This window comes from Thermobia domestica, chromosome 9 (assembly GCF_964235325.1).
Source record: "Thermobia domestica chromosome 9, izTheDome1.hap1.1, whole genome shotgun sequence".
Taxonomy (NCBI): domain Eukaryota; kingdom Metazoa; phylum Arthropoda; class Insecta; order Zygentoma; family Lepismatidae; genus Thermobia; species Thermobia domestica.
The window spans coordinates 24,647,183-24,667,628 of NC_137462.1; the positions used below are offsets into that span (position 1 = coordinate 24,647,183).

Consider the following 20,446-nt stretch of genomic DNA (forward strand, 5'->3'; position numbering starts at 1 on the left):
CACGAGAGACTTATTAAAGGTATCGAAATTATCGTAGCCTGATATATAAATAAGAAAAATAAGCAACGTACATTGAACTTTACTCCTCTTATTACACGTAAGTGCGTATCATACAAAATGTAAACCGTAACTTTTTATAGATCTTACCAATTTTTCCCGGACAATGAAAATAAAACGTAATGAACTGACCATTCAAATTAGTCGAATTTTCTACATGTTCGGTTTAAGAACATCGAGCTTCATCGGCTGAGGTCAGGTATAAAACAAGAATAAAATTTATAAGAAGTAACATGGGAATTTGCCCGGGACTGCGGATCATCTAGTAAGAAAACAATGAATTTTAATTTGAAAGTGCAGCTAATTTCTAATACTTTATTAATTTTATCCTTCATTTTATCCTTGACACCAGCCGATGTACTTTGAAGCGTTGTATAGGAAGTCTGGCTAATTTGAGTGGTAAGTTCATTATTTTTCCGGATTTTTACTGTGGACAGTCATTCTTGCGATTAATCTATACTATACTAATGATTTTCCAGACTGGCCAGGTAAGTTCACATATTTTTCCTACCAACGATTAAAATATACACGGACTCAATAAGAAACATTACACATAGTCAAACACTAATAAATAAATAAACAAATAAAACTAATCCCATACGTAACGGTGGTCTTTTTCGAAACGTTCGTGGAAACCGCAATTAAATTGGTTCATCCATTTGAATGTTATTGCCAAAAGAACATTAATGGAACAGGAACTATAGAATATGAAAACAAGTTAAGTAGACCACTATCTAACTCGATAACATCGGTAACTAAAGTTCATATCTCTCAAACAATACTGATAAAGCTATATAAGTAATACTTAAATAGCACAGTAATACTTAAATTGGCCATGCTTGGCTCCATAAACAATTTCCTTAAGAAGTAACAGAACAATATACGGACACGACTTCACAGAGCTGTAACCAAGTTATGCAGGCGGCTAAATTTCAGAGGCGAAACATTCAATCAATCAATCAATCAATCAATCTATCTATCTATCTATCTATCTATCTATCTATCTATCTATCTATCTATCTATCTATCTATCTATATATATATATATATATATATATATATATATATATATATATATATATATATATATATATATATATATATATATATATATATATCTGTCTGTCTGTCTGTCGGAAATGGTAGGCAAAATGACAAAAGAAGGCGAAAAAATACATTTAAATAGGGCCAATAGAAAGCACAATGGCGTGTTGAGAGTAAAGATTGTGGTATTCAGTGGAATTAGAAGTGAACTGGATAAAGAATCAAATCCTTTCTGCGACTTACCATGCCGGCGTTAATCATTACGCTATCTGATCAGACACACAATTCTCACTCTCGATCAGGAAGCGAACTAGGTACGTACTAATTACCACACCAGCAGTGGCGGATCTAGACCAGGGTTGGGTGAAGGGGGCTAGGTCCCCCAGTTTTTTGAGTGACAAAAATAATTTAAGCTATTATTTATACATTTTTGAAAGTTTATAGTAAACTCATGATATCCCTATAATAGCCTGGATTCTGGCTTCCCCCCCCAGTTTTTACCTTCTAGATCCGCCATTGCACACCAGCATGATAAGCATGGTAAGGCAGAGACCGGGTTAGATCCACATTCCAGTCGTACATCTTCATTCTACAGTTTAAAAACAGTATATAGTTTTCTTTTAGTAGTATTATAACACTGTCTTCTTAAAATTTATTCGTAATAATAAGTAGATTTTAAAATAAACACAGCATAGTTACCAAAACTCCTTTATATATTTACCGTGTCTGTCCGTGTTTGTCCGTCCAGGAGATAAAAATCCTCAAGAGCTGCTTGATGAATCACCATTACTTTTGACCAGGATGCAGACAGTCAAAAGTTAGAAATGCAATTTGTTGAGAGAGGTTATCCATTGACAAGAAGTGGTTGAAATCAACCATTTCCGGTTTTCATGCTGATCACTATACAGTAAAAACGGTAATAGATAGCGAGAAACGTTCCCTGAAATCGATTAACCATCCCAAAGAATATTTATTTCATCTCCATCCACAACTCTCTACTAAAACCGGAAGTGACAGAAATGCAGTACAACTTCCCGTTTCAATATTGGCGTACATAGAGCAAAAATGGTAAGCGATAGCGAGAAACTTTTTTTTTCTTTCTTTTCCAATCGATTTAATGTACTAAGAATACGCACTATTTCCTTTGTTAACTCAAGCGGCACCAGAGGTTATAAAAGACTGTGCCTACTGCTAACGTGCTCCCCGAAACACGGTCAAGCTTGAATTAGGTACAGTCGGCCGGTACGCAGATCATCATGACGGGTATAGGTCATTCCCCATTTCAAAATCTCTCCTCCAAGACAGCTGGATTATAGGATTTGGCTACGTATCCAGCTACGTGATACCATACGCATTGATACATCACTAATCTACAGGATGGCCAGTAATTATGTATATGATGTTTCAAAGATTGTGGTAAAGAAACTATAGTGCTGCCAAAATGTGTTGAGCCGTGGCAAAAATGTGAACTAAAGCTCACACCCTCGCGTTGAGACAATAAGGGTTCAGCTGTTGCTAGGCGAGAGAGCCTTGCAGTCGCCAAACAGAGTGGAATTCTTTCAGCCGATAGCAGCGCTTGGAATGAAAGACTAGGTGTCAAGTCAATGTGGTATATCTTAAGCAACATAATTTGAACATAAACATATTACTCTCATACCTTGCCTTGCAAGAATTTTAATCTCTGTTCTCCATGGGATGGTCCATCAATGCGCCGTCCAAAGCAATACATGCCTGGAGACGAAGAGTAACGTTGTCACAAGCAGTTTAATAGGCCCGTACTGGTATCCTGTGGAACTCTTCACTGATAGCTTCTCGTAGTTCGGCCAAATTGTGTATGCGATCTTGATACACTTTGTCCTTTAAAACATCCCATAAGAAAATATCAGGTAGTGTCAAATCGGGTAATCAAGCCTCCGCTAACTGTATGTTGCAGAATATAAAGGCACATGCTGTTCCAAAAACAACCGTTCCACCATCTTGTCTGGCACACACTAACAGTTCTAAGTCCAGTGACCGTTATTTCCACTCTCAGGCTACACAGTGTTGCTATATAGAATCATTTTGTCCAGAATTACAAATACTACAGTCTGTCAAACATTATAATTATGTGCCACCCTGTACAATCTCAACATTAATAATTATAATATATATTGTATATTTGTATTGTATATTTCAAAGATGCATCTATTGATGTAGTTGGAGATACGTCTTGATTACTCACTAATCTAGACCCAACAGGTATATTTGATACGTACATAATTAGAAGTTCTATAAACAATGACAAGAGAGAGAGAGAGAGAGAGAAACTTTCCTGAATTTATTTTTTTATCCTTTCAGCTGGTTGCCTCATTTTCCGGTTCATTTGCTTCAAACTTTGAAAACAACTCTGAAGTAGATTATTTTTTCTTTTTCTTTTTTCGATTTCAAGTTTTTTTTTTAAAAAAAAAACTCTTTCATCTAACAAAATGTAGATACAGAAGTGTGATTAAGTAGTTTTTGAATATCTTTCAACCAAAGAAAGAATTAAAAGGAAACAAAAAAAATCTGCTCATTCGGTTCATTAAGAAGGAGGAAAAGAAAGAAAAAAAAAAAGAAATCTTTGTTTAAATCCTAAGAAACAACCTCATTTCATATCTGTTGGAAGAAAGTGGGGGTTTTAACAGAGATATACATACATTAAAGAAGACCAGGAAAAACATGTTGGGGTAGGGGGTTGAGGGGGAATTAATTCTAAAGTCTCGCCTTTCGGGTGTTGATTCTAACTAATGCCACATAAAGCTTCTCAACTTCCCACCATTAGGAAGAATTGTCTCTCTGCAAGGTAAATAGCGTAATTTTGGGTCAAATTAATGCATCAGATTTTCTTTCTTCATGGAGAGAAAACACCCACTTAAGTCTCCTTTTATCCTTCTAGGCTTAATTGTGTATACACAGGCAAAGGTAGATTAGTAGAAATTCTTGTAAGAAGTCTAGTAACAGCTATGCTGTAGAGTTCCAGTCGACAACTATAATAAAGATTATTATTATTATTATTATTATTATTATTATTATTATTATTATTATTATTATTATTATTACAGTAGAAACTCGATAATTCGAGCTACATGGAATTGAGGCTACCTTCAATTTTGCAGAAAAGAAGATAAAATGGTGTATCTTACAGATTTTGTACGAGTACAGTATTAATGTAAATAAGTAACAGTGTCACGTGTACACTCTGTGAAGAGGTTTGGTTGTATGATGTTATAGTTTTTTCAATTAATATTGAAGCCGGAAGTGGTAGTAGATTTCTGCCACTTCCGGTTTTAGTAAAGAAAGTAAAGTGGGGAATGAAATATAGTTTTGAGGCGCTTAATTGATTACAGAAAACAGCTTCTCGCTATCTATTACCGTTTTTTACTCTATAGTGATCAACGTCAAAACGATAAGTGGTTGATTTCTGTCACGTACGGTTTTTTTTTAAAAAAAGCATGTATAATTTGTTAAATGACACTAAGGACATATATTTTGATGGAAAAATATGAACGACATTAATATAATAATGAATTTAGACCAAGACAACTATATATCTATGGCTTTCGGCAGAAGGAGAACAAGTCCAAAAAAGTCAACTTTCAAGTGGAGGCGTTGAAAGATTTTAAATCATTTTATTAGTGGCTTGTGCTGACAACAAAATACTATTTGTCAATAATTATGCTTCAGATATTAAGGGACAACTTTCTATTGTCAGCACAATCCACTAACAAATCGGGGAAAACTCTTTAAAACTCTGTAATTATTTATTTATCAACACAACAGGCAGGTTCCCAATTAGAGTGTTGAAATATTACAATATACAACAGATTTTTTCTAGTGCTTTACAGGACATTGTACATATAGAAATTTTGTCATGTGTTTGACATAATTTATTGTAGACAGAACTTATTCTCCAGATTAGTGACTTCAGCATTTTTGTTGGTCCTAGACTCTTTGTAATAGAAGAGACCAGTATTATTAGTTCTATTTCTACCTGAAGAAATATGGAAGCTTAATAATGATATAAGGTTTGAGCAGTCGAATTCATTTTGAACTACTTTTTGGAGGAATACCAGATCGGCAATATTACGCCTTTGCTCTAACGAGTAAATGTTACAAGTGTCTACCAGCGTATTATGGTTTTCAAGTAAGAAACTGGTAGCACATGAGACATCTTCGTTTTACCAGATTATTAATAACTCATATACGAACACACAACCAATAGGTAATCTATGTTAATTTGTACAGTTTATATATTCATACTTCTAGTACCGCTATATGCAATATGCAATTTAGGTTTCTCCATGTTATTTTGTTTCCTCTATTGTATATTATTTTCAATTTTTGTCTTTGAAGTGTTTAACTATTTTTTTTTTCACTTAAGTAGTATACTCTTTTTTTATGTGGTTCAATACTTTTCTTTTATAATTGTTAATATTTTCTATGCATTGGCGCTTTTTTTTTTTTTAAAAAAAAAAAAAAAGAATGTATGCACGTGGTTAAGTGCTCGGAGAAGGCTGCAGAGCCTTAACTTCGCCACATAAAAAAAAGTCATAAATAAATATCTATGAAATTTTGATTGAACATTTTTCAACTTGTTGGAGATACTTTCGTTGCAAGGGGGTTCCAAATCACAACAGCATACTCCAACTTGGAGCGTACATATGAGTAATACATTTTCAAAAGGGTTTCAATATTACTGAAGTCCTTACCACTTCTAATTATGAACCCTATTTAAAAGCATCATCAGTAACATATTTGATGTGTTTAGTGAACGTTAATCCCAAAACTGAGTTTTTAGATTTGTTCCCCTACTCCTACACACCACAGGGTCTGTAGCAATATATATAGTTACTTGGTCTCCAAAAGGTTATATAATGTTTCCTACAGCTTACCTAGTGCTACATGCCTTAGAGATGAATACTGAAACGTTTATAATTTATGTATGTCTTCATTTGGGATCTTAGAAATTCTATTATTACGACTTCTTCGCCTGATATAGTTTGATAATTTTATGGAAAAATAACAGATACTCATGGCGGTTACAAAAATCTAAACACTAATCCTAATGACAATTTAGTATCACTCATCAATTTTTGCCTTCCATATTTTACTGACTTTAATAAATGTAAGAACAGTTAATAATTAGGATTACTCACCTGTACTTCCGTCCTTCCTGTGCTTTGTCCTTGAAGTGTTTTGCCTTCCAATGTAGCAATCCGAGTATCTGACACTCTCAGGGCGCCCTCTACAAGGTCTGTCACTCGCAGCCATGTTTTACGGGATACAAAATACGAAACTCGTCCAGAATCATGTTCCTTTGCAAAAAATCGAGCATATACCTGAAAGGACAATTGCATATCGATATTAAAACTTGAAAAATTGATAAAATCTTTATTTTATCGCTTATAGAAACTACATTACACTATATAAACTATATTAATATTCGCACTATATTTACATGTTCTTAAATTGCTATTTAATGATTAACAGTGACCTAATTTTATAAATATGAAACGAGGTGTAAGGGGTGCTCCTTTGTGAGTGCTCAAAGACAACCTCACTACCCTAGATACTGCATTCAATGTAATGCAGGCTAATGAGGCTCTGGCGACATCAGGATGAACAGGTTATAATGAGAACGGGTTGAGACTATGTTTCTTGGGTACATTTTGTTTAGGACAGTCCGTGTTTGTGCAGTTATTCATCGTGCCGGGAACAAATAGTGTCGATGCTAACGTTCTTATTAAGTCTCAATCAATCAAAACAAATATGAAGCAACAAGTAAATTTCTATAAAGCAAAGCGGGTGATTACATTCAATTAAGAACCCTGTCAGAAAAGATTAAAGTCTCATTATTGCACACTTATGTTTAACAATCGATTTTTTTTTTTATTGTAATAACAAAGTATTAGGAATAATGTGGGGACAAAAGAACTATTTTAGATCTAGCTGAAAAGAAGAAGAAAAATTGATTGGGATTTGACTGAGAAGGAACTGTATCATGCGGGACGTGCTAGAAAGTATAGTAGAAGGAAAAAGATGGAGGGTGAAGGAAGCTGTAGTTGATGGATGATATTAAGACAGAAAATTTGTACGTGAAGATGAAAAGGTTAGCTAAAGACATAATAACAGAGTGGTAGACCTATGGTGATGACGATATGGCAATACAATTCAACATATTACAACATTATAACATCATATTATACAGCTCAAATCATAAAATTAAAACAGAAAGTTACTCTTCCATTCTATGTGCTTTTTTAATTATAAATATTTCATTTTTATTATTTAATTAATTACACTCGTATAATGCATAACAAGAATTTTAGGAATGATCCAAAAAGTGGATCAAAAGATTGCGATCTTGGCCAATAATTAGTTTTTGCATCAGGGGTCACAAAATTTTTGAACGTCCCCTAAATTGAGTTTTAGTATTTTTTAGGGAATAAGCACATAGTGACTTAAGTGATAGTTTGGATTTGGCTACACTATAGATAGTTCTCTAGGTATAAGGCCTACAATAAAATGTTTGCCTGAAATACATTGGATCTTTTGATCCAAGAATAATATGCCATTTTTTTTTTCTTGAACACGATATTCGATTTCATTTTCCAAAAGTTAATTCTGTAAGTATAAGTGACTGACGCGAAAATGTTATTTAAAGAGCTAGAAAAAAGTTATAGTAAATTAACCAAAATAAAACAAAAGATAAAGATTTTACTCTTTTGTTACAAGTATTAGGATTTTTTTTATTGCGTCAAATAGTTTTACTAGTCATTTTTTTATGATTTCGATCTTTGATGTTAAAAGTGTCACGAGGAACGGGAATGGGGAATGGCGGAAACTTCATAACGAGGAGCTACACAATTTATACGGTTTACCAAACATTGTTAGGGTAATCAAATCTAGGAGGCTCAGGTGGGCAGGTCATGTAGCCAGAATGGAAGAAAGTAGGAACGCTTTCAAAGTCTTAACTGGAAGACTAATCGGAAAACAACCATTAGGAAGACCTAGGCGCAGATGGAAGAGGAATATTAAGATGGATTTCGCGGAAATAGGAATACAAAATAGAAACTGGATCCAGTTGGTTAAGGATAGAAGTCAGTGGAGAGCTTTTGTGAACGCGGCATTGAACCTCCGGACTCTATAGGCCATAGAGTTTGTTAGTTAGATAGATAGATGCTAAAATTGAAGTCCTTACAGTTCTTGCTTCAGCAATAAATGAAGGTTGTTTGCCTTTATCGTGTGACTGGGACATACATATTCTCACTGCCGATGTTCCCATTAAATCCTCATTGAGCAGTGTAACGTTTCACTATGTTCTGCTATGAGTAACAAACTTAAGTGTAAATTTGTGATTAAGAAAAAAGGGAGCGAAATCAATTCCTGGGACTCTGAATATCATACTATAAAACTGTTTGTCATTATTTCGTACCGTTTTTTGCTCTGATATCTAGTGGCACACTGACGAAAAGCGAACATAAAGGTGACTTAAGGGGATACGAAACTCTCGCTTTTTAAACGACCAACACCAACCTTAACTGAAATTTCAGCCTTGTTGGGTTAATTCTATAAATGGAATAAATTGCTCATAAGCTTCTTCTTAGTGATGTGAGGTGGAAATTTTTCAGCTATAGTATTTTTTTCGAAATATTTTCCGTTCTAAACCAATATCAGTGATCAAGTAACAATTCCTCATTAACCATAAAATTAATTGATTTCATGTATAGAAATGTTAAAAGTGAAAGATCGTTTAAAGAATATGAAAATTTTCATGGTGCAGAAAATTTTCTGTACTATGCAGGCCCGCAACCAGATACAGAAGTTTGGGGGGGCATGAATAAGATAGGGGGGCCAAGTCATTAAAAATTCTCTTACAAATATCTAAATTATGATTTTTTATTAACCTCCTCGGATCCCGTGTCGCCAATAGGCGACATGTGTATAATAGGCCTACATGATGTATACACTGAGACCCCATGTTGCCTATACGCGACATGCACTCAGTGGACAACTGACAAAGATATCAAAAAGAATAACCGAAAATTGGCTAACAAGGTATACAACCGAAGGTAATTATATTATTGGAACATAAAATTTCTACCCAAAAAAATGCTGGGTCCGAGGTGGTTAATAATAGCATTTTGTATTGAGGTCTGGAGGGGCCATGAAAAGTTTAGGGAGGGCCAGGCTTCCTGGCCCCCCCTAGTTGCGAGCCTGGTACTATGTAAGAACAAGTGAAATGATTGTCCTTGAATCGAAAAATTTTCTATCATGTATGGAAAAATTGAAAAACTTTTAATGAGTCGGAATATTTTCATCATTTTGAAGCAAAAAGTAAAACAACTTTTGATGAATCAGAAACTTTTATTGCTTTGTAAAAACAAGTGAAAGGAATTTTCATGGATCGAAAATTTTCATTACAATATGGAAACAAGTGGGAAAACTTTACATAAGCCAGACAATTTTGAATATTATGTATTATGATGTTAGGTGGAAAAATTTCCACTATATTTAACTGCACATTGAGCTATAACATTGAATTCCTGTAGAGGAAAGTTAAGACAGCAACGTGCAATTAGCTTTCGGGAACCAGTTCGATGTGTATTTCCAGAAAATGTTCAGTATTTGTTTCCATGAGTTACTTAAACTGGAATTTTGGGTAGTTAAAAATTTACAGTAGGTACTTTATATTATTTCTACTTATTTAAATATATTGCAAGTATGTAAATCCAGAAAAGTAGTAAAACTATGAGAAAACTTCGTTTTATGCGTATTAAACTGACAAAATATAATTTTGTGAGATCAAAGGTGAATTCTGAGAGAAGAATATATTGAAGTTTTTGAAATATTTTTGCAGAAATGAAGAATCGTTAGATTTTCATTTCATGAATTTTTTTTCAGACAATATTCAATACAAACAAATTTTACGATGTAGGAATAAGTGGGATATGTTTGTATGAAAAGGAAAATTTTCCAGAAAATTTTCATCACTGCTACCTCGACTCAATTTACCATAAGAAATTTCATTGCCAGCTCATAAATAGTTGGCGCATACTAAGTATTTACCGTTTTCTGTCAAAACTTATTATGACTCCAACAATCTACGTGTAAAACAGTTAAAATAAATACATCTCAGAAACATCTTGTATGTTAGCAATTGAAAATGAAATGAAATGAAATCTTTGAGTTTTACGTCCCACGGTTATGCCGGTTAGGCTAAAGGAGACGGTGATGATGAGTAATGAATGAAATGGTGGAATGAAGAAAGTGGGAGGAAACGGGAGAACCCCGAGAAAACCCACGCACACAGTGTTTGTTATGTTAGCAATTGAGTCTGGAAATATAAGCATTATAGCAGATTACTGGAAAGTTATTTTTATATCACTTACCTCAACAGGAGTCTGTTGGTATCTCAACCTACACACATGTCTATCAATATCTTGTATATCTTCTTCTGGTAACACTGCACTCTGCCATCTGTAGGGACCTGCTCTGTTCATATTATTATCCACGGAGCGTTTGGATTTTGTACTACAAAGACAAATAAATATCATGTAACAAAAATACAAACACAATAAATCTACATTTGGCATTACTTCCAAGAACAAAGCACAAACTGTTACTACTGTATTTCTATTGATAAAATGGCAATACTTGTAAATCGTCACATTTAAGGGACAAAAGTGACACAATTTCAATTTTACTGCCTTCTTTCACCTTTTGTAAATTATTCAGGTACCAGTTCAAACCACAAAATAACTATCAATAATTTGGTTTGTTTGATTGGTGAACAAAGAACACCATTACCGTTGACTTAAAGATTAATAAATTCTTTAGGGTATATCATTGTGTGTAGAGAACCATGAAAAATTAATTTCAAATCATCCACTGTCTCTACTTACACACCCAAGATCTCATTCCAGTTGTTTGAGTGAACTGAACCATTTGTTCAGAGACAATATTATAAGAATCCAATGCTGTAGACATTATCTCAAGGATAATCTTGACGATGCGCACCGACTACGTGGGTGCTCCGGCAACCACAGAAATAATCTTGTGGGTGCAGTACACCCACAAAATGTTTAGTTTGGACCCAGGTTTGAACCTGTTTCTCTTGTGTTTAAGTCAGCCGTCTTACCGACTGAGCTAGAGCAGCCCGAACTTATCCTTATAGTACCGGTATATTTTACTTTATCACAGCACAGCCCTTTATGACAGTCTTCATAAAAGATTTTAACTAAAAATAAATCAGTCAAATATCGAGACTTCCTTGAAAACATATAGGCTAACACGTCCCGCCATTGAAATGCACCCACATAAATTTTGTGAAGTCGGCGCCGTTGATCTTGCCCACATAATGCACTCTCATATCCTCCAGAGGATAAAAGAATGGGTAACCTTCACTGACAGAAGATCTAATAGGAGACAGAAATGTACTCAAAATTTCAAATACCTAAATCAGGGCGCATAATTTCCGGTCGCCATTGGCGACTAGAAATTTAGAGCTGGCGACCAATGTTCAGTAGGAATGGTTTCTGCCTAAACTCACAGGGCTGCACACGAAAATAATTGTCACTGAGTGAGAGGAAACATGGAATGTGAAGCCTTCACAACGGACATTGCAATTGAAGTTTTCACAACGTCTTCATATGTACATGAATTGTCCAATTCAGATCTGATTATTCTTTGGAATCTAATTCTTATCTAATCTAATTGTCTGGTTTTGAAATTTTATGTCCTGATGTAATCTCTTTCTTTGTCAAACCAAAGACTGTAGGGAGTGGGGGTGGGGGGATCACTCATAATTTGTACGTAAGCTATACTGGAGACCATCACTTTTGGATTCGCAAGTGCGTCCGACCTTGAAATTTTGCGCCCTGAGCTAAGTCGCTCTCATGCTGGACAACTGAATTTCTTTGATGGCGTGATTTTCAAGAAAACTGGACACGAAACGATGTCAAAACTAGGTGTAATAAGAAACCAATACACCTAGAAAGTACTGAGAGAGGGGATCACTCAGTCTGAATATTCTTTCTTCTTTCATGGATATCCTATGTTGGAGTAGTTCGAATTTATTACAGTTCAGCTCGAATTGACTTTATTACGTGCTACTTGAATTGAATTTTTTATTACTTGAATTTTATTACCTGAATTTATTACTTAAAGTATTACTTGAATTTATTACAAGTGTTAGTGTTAATCATTCATCAGAAAGCGGGATTTCTCAACATAAAAGTCGGAACCCTTAGGAGTCGCGAGAGAAATTCATGAGGATCGCGAAAAGAGGCGAAAAAATATATGTAGTCCGAATCTATAATAGCACCGGGAAATATATTTTTGGAGATTATTTTGAGTTTCTTACTTTGATGGACATTTTTATTATCAAATACACCAAAGAATATTAAACACAATTTCAAACCATTTAAAAAAAACAATTTGGATAAACTCGGAATGAAATCGGTGAAAAACTACATTTTGAAACACAATCAAATACAAATACAACAAAACCTTCATATTGAAATACAATTCAAAATGGAGGCTAGAGTGAAACCATAGCCTGGTGTAATTTCATTAGTTCGGCGATGTCCGATTGCAGCAGTTATGATAAGTGAGCTAGATCAGAATAGCTGTGCTGAGCTTGTTGATAAATCAATAATGGAGAAATGATTTCGTCGACAACTGGAAAGGGATGAGTTTTCTTTCGGTTCTTTTGTTATTCTCTGCAGAGTTGTTTATATGTCTAAGGCTTAAAGACGAGATCTAATGGAGAAATGCAGCTGCTGCCAAGAAGAGGAGAATCACCAGCCTAACGGTCTTCTGCCTCAAACCATTGTTATTAGGGAAATGTTTCCACGAGATTAATAACTAGACACACACCTTCGATTCTTAAATACAAACAATTCATATATATACTAATACAAACATTTACCTTATGCAGTCAAATGTCCATGGATTCTCATTGTATATGGAAATCCTAATACAGGGAGTGCTCCATAGTTCAACACCTATGGGGTTAGCAAGGTGTTGAAATACCGAAAATGTTGAACTACTGGATATATTTCTAAAAAAGTGTGGAGATGGTTAAATTGAGTCTAAATACTAATAAAACGACATTACTGTATGTACTGTACTTAAAAACGCATATACTGGTAAAAATTGAAGTCAAATTTAGTGAGTGGTGCCCCCCTTATGTTCATGACGCACCCCCCAACTGTCTGACTTACCGCCCCTCCCAGCCTGATCGTATAATTATGACAATTCAAATTTAAATGTTATGTATATACAAACACTTTCTCTTGCCAAATCGTCTGTTCCGCTATCCATAATTTTAAGTTCAAATACAAAATTCTTCCCGCGAACCACAAACAGTTCTCAGCAAGCAAAATCCAAAGAACACTGGCTAAAATTCAGGCTCAACTACAGTGTGCCAAAAGTAAAAAAGAAATCCTGAAACAGTTTCAAGATAGCGGCCAGGATAACAAATATCTTACCTGAGGCTACTGATACGTGGAAGTTGTCACTATAAAACATTTAAAATGCTGTTACATAAAAAAGCTACTATAACCGACTAATTCAAATATCAATCTGGTCTGATGTAACGAATTTTAACGCATATAAAATATAAATCAAATCAACGCTTTAATCAAAGAGGATTGATGACTTTGCTTCTGGTTAAACATGAACAAGAGTAATGACTGGTCAAGGATCTGCTATCTAAATACCACTTTCCATATTCCAAACTCTGGACAAAACACACGTGAACTTCAAGCTAAAGTTGAATGATAAGTTACTTAATTAACAGGGCTTTCGACATCGAAATTAAACTATCAGCTAATTTAAAAAAATCGTAAATATTCCCTAATGTAATAAAGTTCAGAAAAAGTGCAGACTGAAGTGGCGTAGACAAGATGATTTTCAGGTAAGGAATGCAACCGAAAACCTTAAAGCCTTTTCAACCATTAACCAAAATGGTCAGTATCGTGGTATAAAGGACATAAGAAAAAAATTATGCATTGTGTTATCCGTAGGTGTTCTTCCATGTAAATAAAATATTCTTTTCGATTAATTTTTAAACCCCCTTCAAACATATTTATATAGATTTTTACCCTCCTCCAAATATTTCAATGACGCAGTTTGCGTCATAGACTCCCCTTGTGGGCACCTCTGATTTTAGAATCACATTTTTGTATCAAAACCGTATACAGTACAGTTCAAACAAAGAAATTCAACAACGCACGCTTTAAATTGCTCGCTCGCGTCGTGACGTCCGGCTTGGCGGTAAAACAGAGGGGAGAAGAGAGGGAGGTTGTTTACATCTAAAGTACAATTCAGCGGTAGCGTCTTCTGTCAGGTCTATTTGTCAACAGTGCGTTGAACTACTGGGCAGTCGAACCTCAAAACCGTTAAAGTACAGAGCAATGTGCTACCCATTTTGCCAAATATTGAACTACCGAACATGGTGCCTGCAAAACTGTTGAACTGTAGAGCGTGCCCTGCACGCCAGGAAAATACTCAAATATGTTGAACTACTAGACTTGTTGAAGTATCGAATGTTGAACTACGAAGCGCGCCCTGTATTCAATTCGTACGTTAATTAACTTTAATACTAATTCTCAATGTTATTAACAACCTTAGGGCAATACAGATACTCTTCTAGGCAATACAGATACTTAGATAGGCGTGCTACAAAACAATATTAATACTTCTGTCACAGATATCTCAAAATGACAGAAAACTGCTGCTCTAAACAATCAAGACGATAATATCCTTTAAAAGGCTCCGTTACGGCGAAATTAAAATAACGCTAATTTTACAGTAATTATGTGATGGAAAAGTGGAACAAGAGCTCGCTAGACAATATTATTTTATATGAGATACCATTATCACGACTTACTTATCTGCTTTCGATTTCCAACCATTTAGAAAATCGGAATTTATTTTCGTGTTTCTAAATGGCTGCAAACGGAAAGCTACTAGGTGACACGTGATAACGGTTCCTAAGGTAAAATAATATTGTTTAGAGCGCTCTTGTTCCACACTTCGATTATCTTTTATCTATTTGAAGATGTCACATAATTACTGTAAAATTAGCGGTATATTAATTTTGCAGTGATTAGACCTCTTAAAGACGAGATCTAAAGGAGAAGTACAGCTACTGTACAGCAAGAAGAGGAAAATACCAGCCTAATGGTCTTCTGTCTTAAACTACTGTCATAGGGGAAATGTTATGCAAGATTGATAAACTAGACACACATCTTCGATTCTTCAATATAAGCAATTCATGTATAATACACACATTTAACTTATGCACTCAAAGGTTCGTGGATTTTCAATGTATTTGGAAATCCTAATACTCAACTCTTATATCAATTAACTTTAATACTCATTTTCACGATTATCAATGACCTTCGTGATATTCTCTTCTGGATAATGCAGAATACACTTACCAGTTAGACAAGCGTACTACAAAACACTACTAATATTCCTGCTGCTGGAATATGTTCTTTAGTCCCTTTATTTACTGGATGACAACGCCATTTGCAAATACTGTATATTATATACAGTGACGGATCTAGCCTGGGGCCAAGGCCCCCCTAGTTTATGAGTGACAGACAATTTAAGCTATTATTTATATATTTTTAAAAGATCATTGTAAACTCATGATATACTTATCATAGTCTGAGTTCTGGCTGCTCCCTCCAGTTTTTACGTTCTAGATCCGCTATTGATTATATACATATTATTATTATTATTATTATTATTATTATTATTATTATTATTATTATTATTATTATTATTGTTGTTGTTGTTGTTGTTGTTGTTGTATCATGACTTACGTTTTCGTACTCTCTGGCACTTTCCATCCTTTTATTTGGCTTAATCGCATGTCCTCGACTTGCACTTCCAAGGGAAAGTCCGGTACCCACACTGTGAATCTTGCTAATCCTGTGTAAGTCCCATATTTCACAGTCACTGTGGCATTTGCTGAGCCTCGGATTTCTGACCCATCCACGTAGACAGAACTACATGAAGAGGACACCTACGGAACAGAGAAGAATAAAATAATGAACTAAGTATACAAGAAATGTTGAACAGATTTTCAATTTCGATCGTGTTAAAATTACAATAATTGACAAATATATGGTCATGGTCAGGGTTTTATGCCCAGCGGGAGCTCATGTGGTTCGGATTCCACGTTAATCAGTAGGTCCCGTCTTATAATAGCCTTGCTGCTGAACGGGACGTCAAACTCAAAATCAACTCAACTCAAGATACGGCCATTTCTTTAACACTTCCGTCTTAAGTGGCATGATTATCCAAACTTACATTTTTACATCTCTACAATTTATTCTTAAAGAATTACCAGTGTTATTTGAGGAAAATAATACCAACGGTCTTAGGCGTAAAACAATCTTGTTAAATCTCTCAAGATTTTCTATTTAAAAACGGGAAGAAAAAGAGTACACGAACGCTAAAACCGAACCTAATATCATCGGACAAATGGTAGGGCACTTCCATTCCCTGGCAAGGATAGCGTATTTATATCTGCAGAAACCATCTACACTGAGAAAAATCTATTATTCGGACAGCGGTATACTGTACAAAAATACGGAATTCATAAATTTACTACGTAAATTTGTATGGAGCATACGTTATCCACGTGCTACATGCGTATTGCCTTTTCCCGCTTAAATGTTACATCATGCGAGTACATGATGTCTGACATCTTCCCTATATTACATACGTATACTATGTTACATATAACTAACTAACTAACTAAATCCATGGCCTATGGAACCCGGAGGTTCAATGCCGCGTCCACAAAAGCTCTCCACTGACTTCTATCCTTAGCTAACTGCATCCAGTTTCTACTTTGTATTCCTATCTCTGAGAGATCCGTCTTAATATTGTTCTCCCATCTGCGTCTAGGTCTTCCTAATGGTCGTTTTCCGATTGGTCTTCCAGTCAAGACTTTGAAAGCGTTTCTACTTTCTTCCATTCTAGCTACATGATCTGCTCACCTAAGACTCCTAGACTTGACGACTCTAACAATGATGGGTAAACCGTATAAATTATGTCGTTCCTCATTATGAAGTTTTCGCCATTCCCCATTCCCGTTCCTCTTGGGTCCGAATATTCGTCTCAGGATCTTGTTCTCAAATGCTTTCAGTCTATGTTCTTCCCTCAGAGTAAGCGATCATGTTTCGCAACCATACAGAACCACAGGCATGATTATAGTTTTGTATATTTTAAGCTTCAAATTCCTCGACAGAATTCGCGACGACAAGAGATTTTGAACCGAATAGTAACACGAATCCCCTGCTTTTAGTCGACATGTAATTTCTTCGTGAATATAATTTTCCTCTGTTAATATTGATCCTAGATATTTAAAAGTATCCACTTTATCAAAAGTATTATTTAATATTTTAACGCATCCATAATTTGCTGTATTACGGTCCCGACGCACTTCAATGTATTTAGTTTTCTCTGCATTTACTTCTAAGCCATGTCCCTGCAAGCGTTTAATAAGATCTCTGCATTTCTTTCTATTGTTCTCCTATCATCCCCTATTAAATTTACATCATCAGCATATGCCATAACCTGGTGAATATTGTTCAACTCTAGGCCCTGGTTGCTATCTTTGATTTTCCTTATAGCGTATTCCAGAACAAAGTTAAATAATAATGGCGATAACACATCTTCTTGTTTCAGGGCATTTTCGACGTGAAAGCTCGTGGACAAAAATTTTCCTACCCGGACTTTACTTTGGGATTCATTTAAACATATCTTAATTAATCTAATTAGCTTTCTCGGTATTCCAAGATATGTAAGAACGTTGTATAATGTTTCTCTCTTAACCGAGTCGTACGGCTTTCTAAAATCAATAAATAGTTGGTGTACCGGGGTACTGTATTCCCACTTTTTTTCGAGTATTTGGCGAATGGTAAAATATTTGGTCGATAGTTGATCGATTTCGATGTGATGGAAAATATTGTGTCTATGGGTTTTCTTAGAGTGCTTCCTTTTGTTTCCACATTTTCATTCCACCATTTCTTCAATCATCAGTCATCTGCCTACATCATCCATTGTCTCCATTCGCCTGAAAAAAGATATAAACGTGGGACGTTAAACTGAAAGATTTCATTTCATTTCCCGTAAGAACTCGAGTATACAAGCTTAATTAATTTCAGATAATAACGCATGATTATGGATAATACTTTTATATGTAATATTCATTATATAATAAGCTACAGAATTAAAACTGTCTGATTTTATAAGCTACTCTAACGTTTCAAAATATACAGACCACATTTAAAAGAACTGGTGGGGGGGGTCTGATGTACATTCTGAAATCTGTTTGCGAGTCAAATCTTACTATTACATACAGTATATCTGATTTTAGAACATATGTTGAATCATATAGACAGTACTAAAACTAAAAGACAAATAAAACACTAAAATTTTTATTTTGAAATAATCAAGAATTTTATAAATATAACTTATTAAGACGAAGAAAAAATTGAAAAGTATTGATTTTGGGAAAGAAAGTGGATAACAAGAGTAAAACGTGATGTTCCTCCAATTGTTTACTTTTCGTCCTCACTGAGAAAATATTCCCCTCATTTTGAAATAATGTTTTAATCAGTTTCTTCTTAACTATCTCCAATATTGCTTGCCTCTTCCTATATTTTCTTAACACAAGCTCCTCATTCGAATGCAATTTAAATATTATTTCCTCAAAGTAAAATTAATGGAAACAGTCTCTTAGTAATACGTATCACATTACATAAAATTGATTAACAGCGAGAACTGAAAATGAACTCCTGCTATTTATGTGTTTCAGCAATATTTTGCAGTTAGTTGGGTTGCATAACGCACAGGGAGCAAAGATATCAGAATTTTGTAATTTTGATTTCTGATTGCCGAGTTTGACGTCTGTTTCCAGTAACGAGGATACATGAAACGTAATCTACTTCTTAAAATAAGATCTGAACAACTATATCCTAGGCAATAATCCTTGTTAGGAATTGACCTGGGAACACGCGCTCAGAAAACCCACACATTAGTCACTTGGTCCCAAAGGGGCACGGAATTTTCTAATAATACTACGAAGACATTTATTTATTATGAACATTTCACGTACAGGTCGAAGTTAATTCATATTGGAAATATAAAGTAAAAACATAAAGATGATACCGGAAAGTGTAGTCACATTATAAGAAACTTCCTAAGAACCCCATACTAAAAGAAGACAAATAGTATGTATTAGCATAGATCATCTGCTCAAATAATAATAATAATAATAATAATAATAATAATAATAATAATAATAATAATAATAATAATAATAATAATAATAATAATAATAATAATAATAATCATCATCATCATCATCATCATCTTAAACAGAAACAATAACAACTCGAAGCAAATTATTTGTTTGAATTAATGGCATATCAAGAGGTGAGTAAGGAAACTATTGTGAAAGCATTAAGCCATTTTGATGACTTCTAACTTAATTGTTCTGTATGAGGAAAGAAAACTAAACAATACATAAAAACATTAATGTGATATTAATACATCTACAGTTACGTCCGTATTTAAGTGTTTTGCCGCTTCTACGCCGAAAGATATTTGTTGCCTATCACGCCGATGTATAAAATTTTAACACAATAGATTTTTTTTTTAAATAAATAAATAAACGTAAATCTTTGTTTAAACGTTTGTGAATAAATTTTAATGAATTTCTCATTTTGAATCGGCTTTAAAGGAAGATTTGAGTTGTTACAAATTCAGTGTTTTTACAATAAAGTTACGGAAAATCAGTATTTTATTTTCACAATATGCACTAGTGTATTATTAAAAGAAATTTATTTTAAACCTTCGTCCGTAATACTAGCGTAAATATTCAAACACTAAAAGCATTGTGTGAACTTTATTGTGGACAAACACCGTGTGCATGGGTTTTCTCGGGGTTCTCCCGTTTCCTCCCACTTTCTTCATTCCACCATTTCATACATCACTCATCATTACCGTCTCCTTTAGCCTAACCGGAATAACCGTGGGACGTAAAACTCAAAAATTTCATTTTTACTAAAAGCATTGCTAAAACGAATAGAAAAATATTTTTTTGATTATTTTAACTTATGTTTCTACCATTAACAGAAAATCATCATTTGATTACAATTTTTTTCTTTCAATATTATCTTTTTATATTCACAATAAAACAAGTGGAGCGCACAGGGATCGGTATGGTGCCAACAGTGGCATATTTACGAATTTTTTTGGGGGGGGGGGGAGCTTTGCTAACTTCATTCCTGGA

At 34.5% G+C, this 20,446-nt stretch overlaps 1 protein-coding gene across 1 annotated transcript in view; it reads right to left on the bottom strand.

Moving 5' to 3' along the window:
* The window catches only part of dtn (transmembrane protein 132C dtn), a 691,446-nt gene that overhangs the window by 21,257 nt on the left and 649,743 nt on the right, over positions 1 to 20,446 (bottom strand). The window contains exons 6-8 of the mRNA XM_081770771.1: positions 15,960 to 16,162; positions 10,512 to 10,653; positions 6,276 to 6,458 (exon numbers count right to left, since the gene is read on the bottom strand). Coding sequence (XP_081626897.1) covers positions 6,276 to 6,458; positions 10,512 to 10,653; positions 15,960 to 16,162 — 528 coding nt within the window. The remainder of the gene's footprint in view (positions 1 to 6,275; positions 6,459 to 10,511; positions 10,654 to 15,959; positions 16,163 to 20,446) is intronic.